Raw genomic sequence first — 14,286 nt, forward strand, 5'->3', positions numbered from 1 at the left:
TTAGGGAATGGCTGAACAAGCTGTGGTATATGAAGGTAATGGAACACTATTGGGCTATGAGAAATGGCTATGATACGGACTTCATGATGGAAAAACCTATACGACATAATGCTGAGCAAGCGGAGCAGAACCAAGAGAACACTGCACACAACAACAGATACATGGATTCTGTGATGACTAACCCTGATAGACTTCGCTCTTCTCGGCAATACAAGGTGCAAAGACAACTCCAAAGGACTCACGATGGAGAATGCTATCTACATCCAGAGAAAGAACTATGGAGTCTGAATGCAGACTGAAGCACACTGTTTGCTCTCCTTTTTCCCCCTTTGTTTTTTTCTCTTTTGTTTTTGTTTTTGGGGTTTTTTTTTGTTTCTGTTTCTTCTTTCTCCTGATTCATTCCACTGGTCATAATTCTTCTTTACAACTTGACTATTGTGTAAATAAGTTCAATACGAAGTTATATGTAGAAGATATATCGGATTCCATGCCGTTTTGGGGAGGGAGGGGGATAGGGGGAGAGAAGAAAATCTGGAACTCAAAATTATGTGGAACTGAGCGTTGTAAACTCAAAATAAAAAAATCTTAATTATAAAAAAATTTATATCAGCTAGATGGTGCAGTAGATAAACTGCCAGGCCTGAAGTCAGTAAGACTCATATTCCTGAGTTCAAATTTCCAAAATTCAGATACTTACTAGCTGTGTGACCCTGGGTATGTCACTTAAATCTCTTTGCCTCAGTTTCCTCATCTATAAAATGAGCTGTTGAAGGAAATGGCAAAAAAAGTCCAGTATCTTTGCCAAGAAAACCCTAAATGGGATTACGAAGAGCCAGGCAGAACTGAAAAACGACTCCACAACAACAACCTTAAGCTTCAGAGCTTAAACTCTTATAGAGTTCACTAAATCACTGATCAGCTGAATGACTTTTCCTGGGTCACACATCTATCATGTAACAGAAACAATAGCTTAATTCATGTCTTTACTAAATTCAAGGCCAATTCTCCATGCACTAGTCTTCTCCCAAACCTCAGTTTCCACGTCTTTACCTCAGAAGATTGTTGTGATCAAATGTGATAAACCTGCAAATCTAAAAGTGCCATAGAAATGTGAACTTATCTATGTCCTTCCTAAAATATGGCCCCCAGAGCTAAACATTAAGTAATCCAGATGTCTTACTAGGTCAGAGTATGAGTTATTACCGCCTTCATTCTAGAAACAACGTATTGATCCCATGTGCATTTTGGGGGGTTGTTTTTACTGTACCATACTGTTGGCTCATACAGGCTTTACAAGCCACCAACTCCCCTTCCCCCAGATTCTGTTTTGAACACATTGCTTACAATCTATACATCTTGTACTTCCAGATGATTTCTTTTTGACACAAATGTAAGACTCCTTTAAGGATTGCCCCATATTTGGGGGAAGGCATGAAAGATACTGTTCTTTATATATAAATATGATAGTAAGGACCTACTATCGGAGGAACATGCTGTTGGTGTTCTTTTTCTAGGAGTAGGGATGGATTCACACTGATCCATAATACTCTTTCACATGACACCACTCACAAACAGTGACATCAATTTGTAAGAGGATAGTCCATTTAAACCACATAAAACTACTGGTATTTTAGCTTTTGCCTCATCATCTATACAGTATATTTGTTTAATTCCATTGAATTACATAATACATTATATGCCCCACCATATTAAATCTAGTCATATAGTAAATAGGAATACTTTGCACTTGGGATCAGATTTTGTCTCTAAAAGAATGAATGAAAATGCTGTTTGCAGATTTTCCTTTATTTAATTATTATGCCACAACACTTTTTATGTGATCCATACTTAAGGAAATCTATTAGTGGGTTTGACAGTCTTTTTTCCGGATTTACCTATTCATGTATGTCACAAAATTTTTGTTTATTTTTCTAAGTCTTCATTTTAACTAGTAATGATACTTTTCTTATTCTCTCCAAGAACAAAAAATAGATAATAAACTCCAGTTTTAAAGGGTAAAAAAAGAAGTAGTAAAACAAAATGTAAAGAATGAAAAAATAGAAGAAAACATGGAATATCTGATTGTAAAAACAACTGACCTGGAAAATAGATCCAGGAGAGACAATCTAAGAATTATTGGTCTGCAGGAAAGCCACGATGAAAAAAAGAGCCTGGACAGTATCTTAGAAGAAATTATCAAACTTAACTTTCCTGAGGTCCTAGAACCAGAGGGGAAAATAGTCATCTAAAGAATCCACCGATCACTCCCCGAAAGAGATCCCAAATTGAAAACTCAAAGAAATATTATAACCAAATTTCAGAATTATCAGGTCAAGGAGAAAATACTGCAGGAGGCCAAAAAGAAACAATTCAAATATGGAACTACAGTCAGGATCATGCAGGATCTTTCAGCTTCTACATTAAATGTCAGGAGAAATTGGAATATGATATTCGGAAGGGCAAAGGAGCTTGGACTATGACCAAGGATCAACTACCCAGCAAAATTGAGCACAATTTTTCAGGCAAGGAGATGGACATTCAACAAAACAAGGGAATTCCAGGCCTTCCTGATGAAAAGGCCAGAACTCAATGGAAAATTTGATCTTCAAATACAAAACTCAAGAGAGACATAAAAAGGTAAACAGGGGGCAAAACCCCACAAACCTTGTTAATCAATAAGTGCAAATTGTTTACATCCTTATATAGGTTTGTATTGTTTTATATATGTTATATATGTATATATATGTCAATCTTGAGAATAGTAAAGTTATTATGACAATTGAAAAGGATACACATAGACGTGGGTGTCAGTATAAAAATAACTGATATAATGATAAAAAATCATTAAGAGATGTAAAGGGAGGGTTCTGGAAGAAGAGGTAAGGAGGTAGTAGAAAAGGGTAAATTACATCAGATGAAGAGGCACAAAAACATATAGTAGAGGGAAAGAAGGGAGGGAGAAGAGTAGTATATAAGCTTTGCTCTCCTCAGATTTGCTTCAAGAAGAGAATAACATACTCTGATATGTATAGAAATCAAACTTGTCCTACAGGCAGTCGGAGGATAAAGGGGAAAGAAAAGGGGGGTGATCAGAAGGAAGGGAAGAAGTAGCAAGGGGAAAAGGGTAAGATAAGGGAGGGAAATCAAGAGGGAGGGTAAATTGAGGAAGGCGGTGGTCAAAAGCAAAACTCTTTTGAGGAGTGGAAGGGAGAAGGGAGAAATAAAAGCATCAACAGAGGGGAAATAGGATGGAGCTGTAGCAATAAGAGAAGAAAAAGAAATTGAAGGAATTCGAATAGGAAAAGAAGAAACTAAATTATCACTCTTTGCAGATGATATGATGATTTACTTAGAGAATCCTAGAGAATCAAGTAAAAAACTACTTGAAATAGTAAAAAACTTTCGTAAAGTTGCAGGATATAAAATAAACCCACAGAAATCCTAGGCATTCCTATACATTACTGACAAAGCCCAACAGCAAGAGATAGAAAGAGAAATTCCATCTAAAGTTACTGTAGACACTATAAAATATTTGGCAATCTATCTGCCAAGACAAACCCAGGGACTATATGAACACAATTATGAAACACTTTTCACACAAATAAAGTCAGATATAATTACACGGAATAACATCAGTTGCTCGTGGTTGGGCCGAGCTAATATAATATAAATGACAATTTTACCTAAATTAATTTACTTATTCAGGGCCATACCAATCAAACTACCAAAAAATTATTTTACAGAGCTGGATAAAACAATAACAAAATTCATCTGGAAAAACAAGAGGTCCCGAATATCAAGGGAATTAATGAAAAGAAATGCTAGGGAAGATGGCCTAGCTATACCAGATATTAAACTGTACTATACAGAAGCAGTCATCAAAACTACCTGATACTGGCTAAGAAACAGAGTGGTAGATCAGTGGAATAGGGTAGGTAAACAAGACTCAGTAGTCAACGACTATAGCAATCTACTCTTTCATAAACCCAAAGAATCCAGCTTCTGGGCTAAGAATTTAGTATTTCACAAAAACTTCTGGGAAAATTGGAAAATGGTAGGGCAGAAACTGGGCACAGACCAGTATCTTATACCATATACCAAAATAAAGTCAAAATGGGTTCAGGATTTAGAAATAAAGGCTGATACTGTAAGCAATTTGGGAGAGCAAGGAATAGTTTACCATGATATGTTGCTGAGTGAAAGGAGCAGAACCAGGAGAAATCGTACACAACCACAGACATATTGATTCTGTGATGACTAACTTTGATAGAGTTGCCTCTCCTCAGTAACACAAGGCTCAAAGACAGCTCCAAAGGACTCATGATGGAAAGCGCTATCTACATGCAGAGAAAGAACTAGAGTCTGAATGCAGGCTGAGGCAAACTATTTGTTCTCTTTTTTCTCTCTTCTTTTTGGGTTTTGTTTCTTCTCTCTCACGATTCATTCCATCGGTCATAATTCTTCTTTACAACCTGACTATTGTGTAAATAAGTCTAATGCAAAGGTTTATGTAGAATCTATATAGGACTGCATGCCGTTTGGGGGGGCAAGGGGGGAGGGGAGGGAAAGGAAGAAAATTTGAAACTCAAGAACACGTAGAACTGAGTGTTGTAAGCTAAAAATAAAAAAAATCTAATTTAAAAAAAAAGAAAGATGCAAAGGACCCAGATATACACAAATATTTATACCCGCTCTTTTTGTGCTGGCAAAAAACTAGAAACTAAGGGAGATGCCCATCAATTGGGGAATGGCTGAACAATTATTACATATGAATGTAATGGAAAACTGTTAGAAATGATTAAAGGGATAGTTTCAGAGAAACCCAGGAACTGAGGAAAAGTGAAGTGAACAGAATCAGAACAATTTATATAGTATCAACATTGTAAAGACAAACAATTCTGAAAGATTTAAGGCCATTGATCAATGCAGCAACCAAGAACAATTCCAGAGGACCAATGAACAAACAGGTTTACCCACTTCCTGACCCAGAGGTGGTGGACCTAGAGTACCTAATGAGATATACATTTTTGGATAGAGCCAACGTAGGGATTTGTTTTGCTTGACTATGCATATTTGTTACAAGGGTTTAGTTTTTCTTTTTTTTCCCCAGTGGAGATTAGGCAGGGGAGGTGGCAGCAGGAGGGAGAAAATAAATGGCCAAGATTGCCTCAAAAACGGGGGGACAGCTAGGTGGCACAGTGGCTAGAGCATTAGGCCTGGAGTCAGGAGGACCTGAGTTCAAATCCAGACTCAGCCACTTACTAGCTGCATGACCCTTGGCAAGTCAGTTAACCCTGATTGTCTCCAAAGGAAAAATATGAAAAGAAATGCCTGTTAATTGAAAAAAAAACTAACAAAAATAAATGAGCTCAAGGCTTTCAATGCTTTTCCAGGTATATGAAGGAACCTGACTTAAACAAAGATTCTTTTCCTATTCAGCTTCTGACCTACTTTCATTTAGACCCTACTAATATTCATCAAAGCCAAAAGGTCAAAATAAACATTAAATATAAGTCAGAGATATCTCTTTATCTAGAGAGAGAGCTGGAAAGGAGACAGACCCTTACCTTTCTCCTTCCCTCCCCATCCACTTAGCAAATTCTCCTTCATCTTAGCCACTTGTACATGTCTAAGCCCTCCATACAAACACCTAAGCTCCTCATGGGTTAGGATGAGACCCAATTCTTCTTTGTATGTTCTAGATTGGGAGTTCCTTGAGGACAGGGACTGGCCTTTGATTCTTTTTGGATCTCCAGTGCTTAACAAATGTCTGGCACCCAGCAGGTGCTTAATAAATGTTTACTGAATGAATGAACGGACTACCCATCATAGGGTGTTGCTTGTACACCGTAGTTCACAGAACACTAACGAGTGATGATGCTGGGTATGGATCTTGATCTTCCTAAGTGAAGCCCTCTTAGGTGGGTAAAGAAGATACGGGATTCATCTAAAATCATGTATCAGACCTGGAAAGTCATGGAGTCCAATACCCCCCCCCCATTTACAGATTAAAAAAAAAACATCCAAAATGAGGAACTGAGCAGTGAGATGAGGATTAGAACCCAGTTCTCCTGATTCCACTGCACTATGGCAAAGAAGCTACCGTTATGAATCCAGAAAAAGGTTGGGCATGGCACCTAGCATTGCAGGAGAGGCAGCTCACCCCCTCTCTCCTGCAGGGTTCATTAAGAGCTGAGATCTCTCGTGCAATGCAATTGACCCCAGGCAGGAAGGGGGTGCTCCAACTCCTGTCCCTCTCACCCTCGACCTCAGATTGGGTAATCGCTGAGGAGGGAAATGCATACCCTTTCTCTTCCCCCTCCAGGCTACTGGGGTATCCTCCATTTCTCCAGTTCTGATCTCTATTAGCTGACAATGCTCTCACCCATGGGATGATGGGAAGCCATCTGCTGGATTTGGAAAATCCCAGTGCTGCCAACATAAGTAAAGAAACACTCCCGGAAAGAGGTTTTGGGCTTGGTGCCCACTGGGGGGATAGGAACCACCAAACTGACCTTTTTTCAGCGAGCTGGATGAGAACACAAGCCTCACTGCTATGACTGGGACACCAAGGTGGGTGGGGTAGTGGAAGCCACTGGGCCACGTCTCAGCCATGGGCAGAGCAGGTCTGTTTGGAATCGGTGTCCTAGCAAACCAGCTCCCCAGCTGAAGCCCAAAGCTGCCTGCCTATCATGCTTCCTTCCAACTTAATCCTTAACAAACTGAAAAGGGGAGCTTGAAATTATTCTGTAGAAAAATTAAAAGCAGAATTACCAGAAAATTTACATTAAAAAGGTACAGTGGTCTTAATTCATGGGGAGAAGGCGGCGCAGACGGAGATCTCGGACTGAGCACCCAGAGGTGCAAAGCCCTAATGTGCTACCTGCCTGCAAACCTCCCTGACCTTTACTACCCAGAGTAATTGCACACTGCCACTGGCCATCGCACGGCTCTCCACCAAGAAGGCTGAACAAGAAAGAGCTGATTTCACAACAGACTTTTTCTAACCTGGACAGCCAGTTCCTTCTGTACTTCACACAAAAAGCTCTGGAAGGAATTTCCCATGGAGAGCCTGCCTTCTGTTTCTTCAAAGTTGCCTTTTTCTTTACAAGCTATAGTCCTCATTATGCTCAGCTTTGTTGGGAGTGCTTGAGGTGCCCATGCCCCTTACCCTCAGGGTTGTAGTATTTACATGTAATTAACCATGAGGGAGAGAGACAGACAGACAGACAGACAGAGAGACAGAAAGACAGAGACACAGAGAGATGGAGAGAGACAGAGAGAAGAGAGAGATAGAGACAGAGACAGAGAGTGAGAGAGAGGAGGGAGACAGACAGAGAGGGAGAGAGGGACAAACAGACAGAGACAGTCAGAGAGACAGACAGAGTCAGACAGAGAGAATAAGAGAACATGACACAAGAGACAGAGAGAGGAGGAGTACAGAGACAGAGAGGCAGATACACAAGAGAGACAGAGAGCCAGAGACTACGGGCTGTCCCTGCACAGTCTACCTGGTGCCATGGCGTCTTTGGATGTGGATGGGCCTGCTTCCAGGACAGCATCCAACCCAGCCTGCTCTCCACTTTCTCCCATGTCAGTCAGTGGCATGGTTTGTGTTCCTTTCTCTTGTACCTATTAAAGAAAGAAAACAGAGAGTTATGCCAATGGTAGTAGTAGTAGCTATACCTGGTAGAGTGATTTGCACATTGTACATGGTTAATAAATACTTGGCAAGTCACTGAATGGCCAATACACAGATGCAGGAATATAACAACAGTCGTAGTGGTAGCACACATTTCTTTAACGTCTGCTATGTGCTAGGCACTTCACAAATATTATCTCATTTAATCCTCACAACAAACCTGGGAAGTAGGTATTATTATCCCCATCTTACAGATGAGGAAACTGAGGCAAACAAGGGTTAAGTGTTAAGAAAAATTCTTCTCATGTGCTCATTTGGCCTCCTGGTTGTTTTACAAAAAAAAAAACACCCTCCATCTCTAGGCCGTCGGCATTCTCTCTGGCTGTCCCCCCACACCTGGAACATTCTCCCTCCTCCACTTCAACTACTGACCTCCCTGGCTTCCTTTGTTTTATTTAGTTGTTCCAGTCGAGTCTGACTCTTCCTGACCCCATTTGGGGTTTTCTTGGCAGAGATAATGGAGTCTTCTGCCATTTCCTTTTCCAGATGAGAAAACTGAGGCAAACAGCCCAGGGTCACATGACTAGTCAATGTCTGAGGCCACATGTGAACTCAGGTTCCAAGATGTCTTCCTGACTCCAGGCCCAGTGCTCTATCCCCTGTACCACCTGACTTCCTTGAAGTCCCAGCTAAAATCCTGCCTTTTACAGGAAGCCTTCCCCACCCCCTCTTAATTCCTGCACCTTCCTTCTTTTAATTATTTCCTATTTATCCTGTAGATAGTTTGTTTGTATATATTGGTTTGTATGCTGTCTCCCCCGTAAGACTGTAAGCTCCTTGGGGGCAGGCTTGCCTCCTTGAGGCTGTCTTTAGCTTCTCTTTGTACCCCCACTGCTTAGCACCATGCCTGGCACATAATAGACATTTAGTAAGTGTTTATCCATTGATACATGCTTATGAATAATATTTCCCATACTAAACCGGCAGATTTATAGCATACCTTTCTAATCAGGGGACAATCGACTTGGCTGGGACCTTAGTGGTATTTTAGTCCAAGCCCCTTAGGTTACAGATGAAGAAACTGAGACCCTGAGCAGTTAAGTCATTATTCCAAGGTCACACAGGTAATTTGTGTGTCTCTAAAATCACAAAGTTATCATTTCAGGCAGGGATCCTTAACCTTGTTTGTCATGGATCCCCTTGGGCAGTCTGGTGAAGCCTATGGGCCCCGTCCCAGAATAGTATTTTAAATGCATAAAATAAAAATATGTAAGAACACACAAAACCCCCAGATTATACTGAATACAGACATCAATTTTTAAAAGCAAACAAACTCAGGTTCACAGACCCCTTAAAATCCCTGATTTAGGGACATCAGCCCACCTTCTGACAGTATGCTTTTGGGAATCTTGGGGTGACTAGACTCAACTAGATTATGAGCAATTCACAGGTAAGAAAGAGCCATATCTTCTACTCCAAAGCACCTTACCTCTTGCCCACAGTAAACACTCAAAGACTGGTAACTAACTTCCTGAACAACTTTTTCTCCCACTGGGAAAAAAAAATTCCCAACGATAAACTCACTCCAGCCACCCTCCATGTGATAATCTCTTCCAAGAGAAAACAATCAGAGAAATTACCCATAAAAAAGGGTATTAACAACCTAAAAGAGGTCATGGGTTGATGCCATCAGATATTCCTAAATGCTCTGCACTGCTATGTGCAAGCTAATATTTAATTAGAGCAGAACAATCTTAAATTGAACAATGAGAAAGCTTAAAAAGCCCTAGTTCCCACAATATGATATTATTAAAAGACAGTAAGTGAATCCTCCTCACAAGTCCCCCTACTCTGGTCCCCGTCTGATACCTCTTTGTTGTCGTAGGGGTGATCTGGGCATCATGTCCAGGCCTGGGGATGGCCTCTGTCTATAGCAATCGGCACGGCTGAGTTCAACAAGAAGCTTTGTGCCAGAAGGTTGGCCAACCAGGGGTGATTGTTTGGTGCCAGGGTAAATCTTTATAAAGCCAACTGACCTGCACTGCCTACCTCATAAGGGTGGTGTGGGTGATATGCTTTGGAAACTCTCCCACCATATAGATCAAAGCCCCATGGTATCAATAGGTGGAGTGCCCACGTTCACAAAAATCGGACATCTTTTGAAATACCAAAAAAGCATGGAGAGGCTCAAAATCACCTTTGAAAGGGACTCATTTGGGATTTTTTCATTTCGTTTTATTTTGTATGCCTTTTTGTTTTGGTTTTTGAATTTTCTGGAATTTTTTCCCTTCATAAGTCAAGACCAAATATAGAGAGGAAAAAAATGGGCTAAGGGAATGGAAGATGAGATCATTTCATAATTAGCAACTGGATTTCTTTATTTCAGATTTAATCACTCAGACATGGCTAACTCGGTCAATCGTGATGAGACGTATAATCAAAATGTAATTGAGATAAGGTGTATAATCAAAGAAGTCTCCACTCTTAATCCCTCTGTTTCAGTACTGCCAGGACATAAGCCTGACAAGAACAAGCCACTCTGAAGCCAGGCCTCAGACTAGGCAGGATCGCCTCTGGACACCTGCGGAGCAAATCCCTGGGACTTTTCCTAAGCCTCCTACGGCATCCTATCTTGGCTTCCACTGAAAGACCAAAGTAGTCAGACAATTCCTATACGATACATCCCATCACATCTAGTTAGACGGACAAAATTCTCAACACTTAAAGATGTCAAAGGCTCAATGCTGAATTAAGCTAATTCAAATAACAAGCATTTATGAAGTGTGTACAGTGTGCCAAGCACCGTGCTAAGCATCTTTATAAATATTATATCATTTGATCCTCACAACAACCCTGGGAGGTAGGTGCTATTATTATCCCCATTTTACAGATGAGCAAGCAAGGCAAACAGCATTTCATTGACTTGCCCAAGGTCACATAGCTGGTAAGTGTCTAAAGCCACATTTGAACTCAGGTTTTCCTGACTCCAGTTCTATTCACTGTGTCAATAAGCCCGCTAGACTGATATTCCAGGCTTCACACAGTGGTTGGGCAAGGGATTAAATGCTGTTCCAAATACCTAGGACTATTTGTGGGCATAAAATTATACCCTACAGCTAGCTGGCACACTGAATAGCTGCCTGGCCTGGAGTCAGGAATAGTGCCTGGCACATAGTAGGTGCTCATCTCTCATTTATTACTATTACAATTATAATTATTATCTGGGAGGGGGTAATCAGAATGATTCACGAGAGAACAGCCATGGCTCTGGTTCACCCTAGAGCTAACTTCACTGGAGGAGCTAATATTCTTGAATGACTGTACTAGATAGATTCTCTTTCTCTCTCAACCCCAATTCAAGAGGAAAAAAAAGTACATTTCAATTAGCTGTTCCGAGACTATGATGATAACAATTTCAATATTAAAACACATTAAATATAGAAAAAGGAACGTATTAGTGATTCACAAATTCAAATGAATATTTGGAATTGTTAACTCATTTACTTTTCCTGCAGAAAGTTGAATTTCAGCAATGTTTCACAAGCCCCATATCTCTCTGAAGCATCCTACATTATACAACGGGGTAATAACCAGATAGGTGATGGTTGGCAAAGACAATTAAAGACAACACAAGTGGGAAGACAGAAGGCCCCAAAGGGATGGGATCACTGCGTAGGGTACATGGAACAATGAGAAAGTGAGATGGAGAGGTGACCCAACTGGTCAGATTTGATTTGGCTTCTCTTTTCTCTGCCACCAACGGTCTTCGTACCAGAAAAGCCAGGATGAAAATGGCTGCTATGGAGCTGATGACTAAGATAAGGAGAGACATACCAAGAGAGCCCCATGCTTGGACCAGAAAAGCCAGGATGAAAATGGCTGCTATGGAGCTGATGGATAAGATAAGGAGAGACATACTAAGAGAACCCCATGCTTCTTGAGATGAGCTCAGAAAACCAGGACCAGAGGATTGCCATCCCAGGGTTGTGAAAGGACACCTGGATATGATTACTGAACACTGTCAATAATCTTTGAAAAAGTGTGGTGATGGGTGAAGCAGTACAGGACTAGGGCTTAGCTCTCATTTGCTTAAAAAAAAAGGTGGTGGGGCTGGGGGTGGGGGGAGGGATAGTTCGCAAATCACAAGCTTTGGAGCTTAACCCTGATTCCTGGCAAAATGATATAAGTGGGGATCTCAAAGCACCAACTTAAATACAAAAATATGTGATGAGAAACCAACCTCCCATTTTTTAAGTAAAACTTTGTGGGGCGTGAGCAATAACATTCAGGTACATTTAAAGGTTAACCAAGCCAACCCTCTTTATTCCTCTCTACTACTAGTTCATCTTATTAATTCTCTCCAGGATAAAGGCAGTCTAGTAGGTATAGCATGAAACAATCTCAGAAATTACCCAAATTTCAAAATTCTCTAATTGCTTTGGTCTTCAACCTGGAGGAAAATTAGGAAAATTTCTTCACCCACAAGATCCTTTCCCCTCTCTAAATATCAAATTACAAACTTATACATTTAGTTAAATATTTAAAGAATATTCAATTTATTAGCAGTATCAACAGCATTAAAAAAAACAAATAAACATTCAAGCAAGTTATGGAGGACTACAATGAGGCTTGTGGCTGGGTTGCCTCTTTCTCTGCTCCTCCAAAGTTCCTAGCGGTAGGGGAAAGGAAAGGGTCTGTTGCTGGAGAAAGGGAGTAAGAGTTAAGCTCTAAATAACTTCTCCCAATACTGTATTTTGGGGAAAGCAGGGAGAATAATGGAAGTGTAGAACAGACTTCACTCCCACCAAGTGGCCCAACTGCAAAACAGGTCTGATCTCAGTCACAGTCCCCAAACACCCACCATACCTGTTTCTCCTTTTTCTCCTCTGGGGCACTCATCATGTCAGATCTTGTTCCTTTGTCTCAGCCTCTTCTGTCCGGTGTCTCAAAACTCAGGCAGGAGTCCTTTCCACAAGAACACCGAAACCCCAAAAGGAGCTCAGTTTTCCCAAATGCCTCTCTACGATCCAGCCCAAGGCTTCTCTGCAGACCAAGAGAAGCCTTTTAAAGTCTCTGTAAACCTGGGGAGGTCTTCCAAAGAATGTGGCAGCATGGGGCTTCAAAAAGTTACAAAATGGGTGGGCGAGTGGTGTGCTATTGATACAATTTACCTAGATTTTATCAAATAGCTGTTGGGCAAAAAACATCTTTTAATTCTTAAGAGAAGGTAGAGTCAGACATAGTAGAATGATTGGACACAAAGAATGGTCACCAATGATTCAAGGTCAGCTTGGAAATGGACAGTGTCCTAGGGATTTCTGTTGCTTACTTCTTTTAAGGATAACTTGGAGAAAGGTATACAATTGCATAATTAGCAGATCTGCAGTTGGTATCAAGATAATAGATACAGCTAACACACTGGATGATAATACACTTGGATCATAACAATGATCCAAAAAGATATTAACTGACTAGACTATTGGGCCAAATCTAATAAGATGAAATGGAATAGTTATTAGATTTAAATTTGGTTAAAAAAATCAACTCTGCAATTTCCAAGGTATGTCCAATTTGTTCATGTTGTCTTCCCCATTAGAATGTGTGTTGTAGTGGATGGAGTGCCAGGCCTGGAGTCAGAAAGATTAATCTTCCTGAGTTCAAATCTGACCTCAGACACTTACTAGCTGTGTGACCCTAAGCAAGTCACTTCACCCTGTTTGCCTCAGTTTCCTCATATGTACAATGAGCTAGATAAGGAAATGACAAGCCACTTCACTGTCCTTACTAAGAAAACTCCAAAAGGGATCACAAAGAGTTGGACATGACTGAAAAATGACTCAACAACAAAATGGGAATTCGAATTATTTTGGAATATTTCACAGCCAAAGCTGGACGGAATCTTAGCTTGCCTGCTAGTATGCACCTTAACATTTCATAGTAGGCCACAGAAAATATCCAGATTTAAGCATGGGCAAGAAATTCCATGCCCCAAAAATGTGCACCAATGTCTCGATTATTTAAAGACCCTTAAAAAGAAGGGCAAAGGAGTGCCCAACTCACACAGATGAAAAGCTTTTGAAAGAGAAGGTAGATCTCAGTTTGCACTCCACTCCAGTCAGACAGGATGAGGAACTTGATTTTGCCCAAAATGAAGGAGAAGGTCATGGAAAGACTGAACTAGATGAAAGATGGCTTTCTAAAAAAAATATAGGGGCAGCTAGGTGGCACAGTTTGTAGAGCACCGGCCCTGGAGTCAAGAGGACCTGAGTTCAAATCTGGTCTCAGACACTTTACACACTTACTAGCTGTGTGACCTTGGGCAAGTCACTTAACACCAACTGCCCTGCCTTCCCCCCTCCAAAAAAATATAAAGACAGTTATCTCAGCCCTAGTTTTGTAGGGGAATGCAGCAAATGAGACGTAGCAAACATGAACAAGAAAACCTGCTATGGTACTAAACTATGCTGAAATGTCTAAGAGGTCTTGTATGTCCAATAGGGGGATAGACAAATATCAGGGCAGGTAAGTGCCTTAATGCTAAAACTGGTTTCCCCCAATAATTTCAGTTAATTCAGCACATTCTGCACCTTTAAGGCAAGATTTCTTTGCTGTCGCGTACATGCTTGGGCTTGGTATCCGATCTC

The 14,286-nt window shown here is 40.7% G+C and overlaps 1 protein-coding gene across 1 annotated transcript in view; it reads right to left on the reverse strand.

Moving 5' to 3' along the window:
• The window catches only part of PASD1 (PAS domain containing repressor 1), a 97,777-nt gene extending 85,233 nt beyond the window's left edge, over positions 1–12,544 (reverse strand). The window contains 2 exon segments of the mRNA XM_036740191.1: positions 7,512–7,632; positions 12,509–12,544. Coding sequence (XP_036596086.1) covers positions 7,512–7,632; positions 12,509–12,544 — 157 coding nt within the window.
• Between the last annotated feature and the right edge of the window lie 1,742 nt (positions 12,545–14,286).

The sequence above is a fragment of the Trichosurus vulpecula genome, chromosome X (assembly GCF_011100635.1).
Source record: "Trichosurus vulpecula isolate mTriVul1 chromosome X, mTriVul1.pri, whole genome shotgun sequence".
Classification (NCBI taxonomy): Eukaryota; Metazoa; Chordata; class Mammalia; order Diprotodontia; family Phalangeridae; genus Trichosurus; species Trichosurus vulpecula.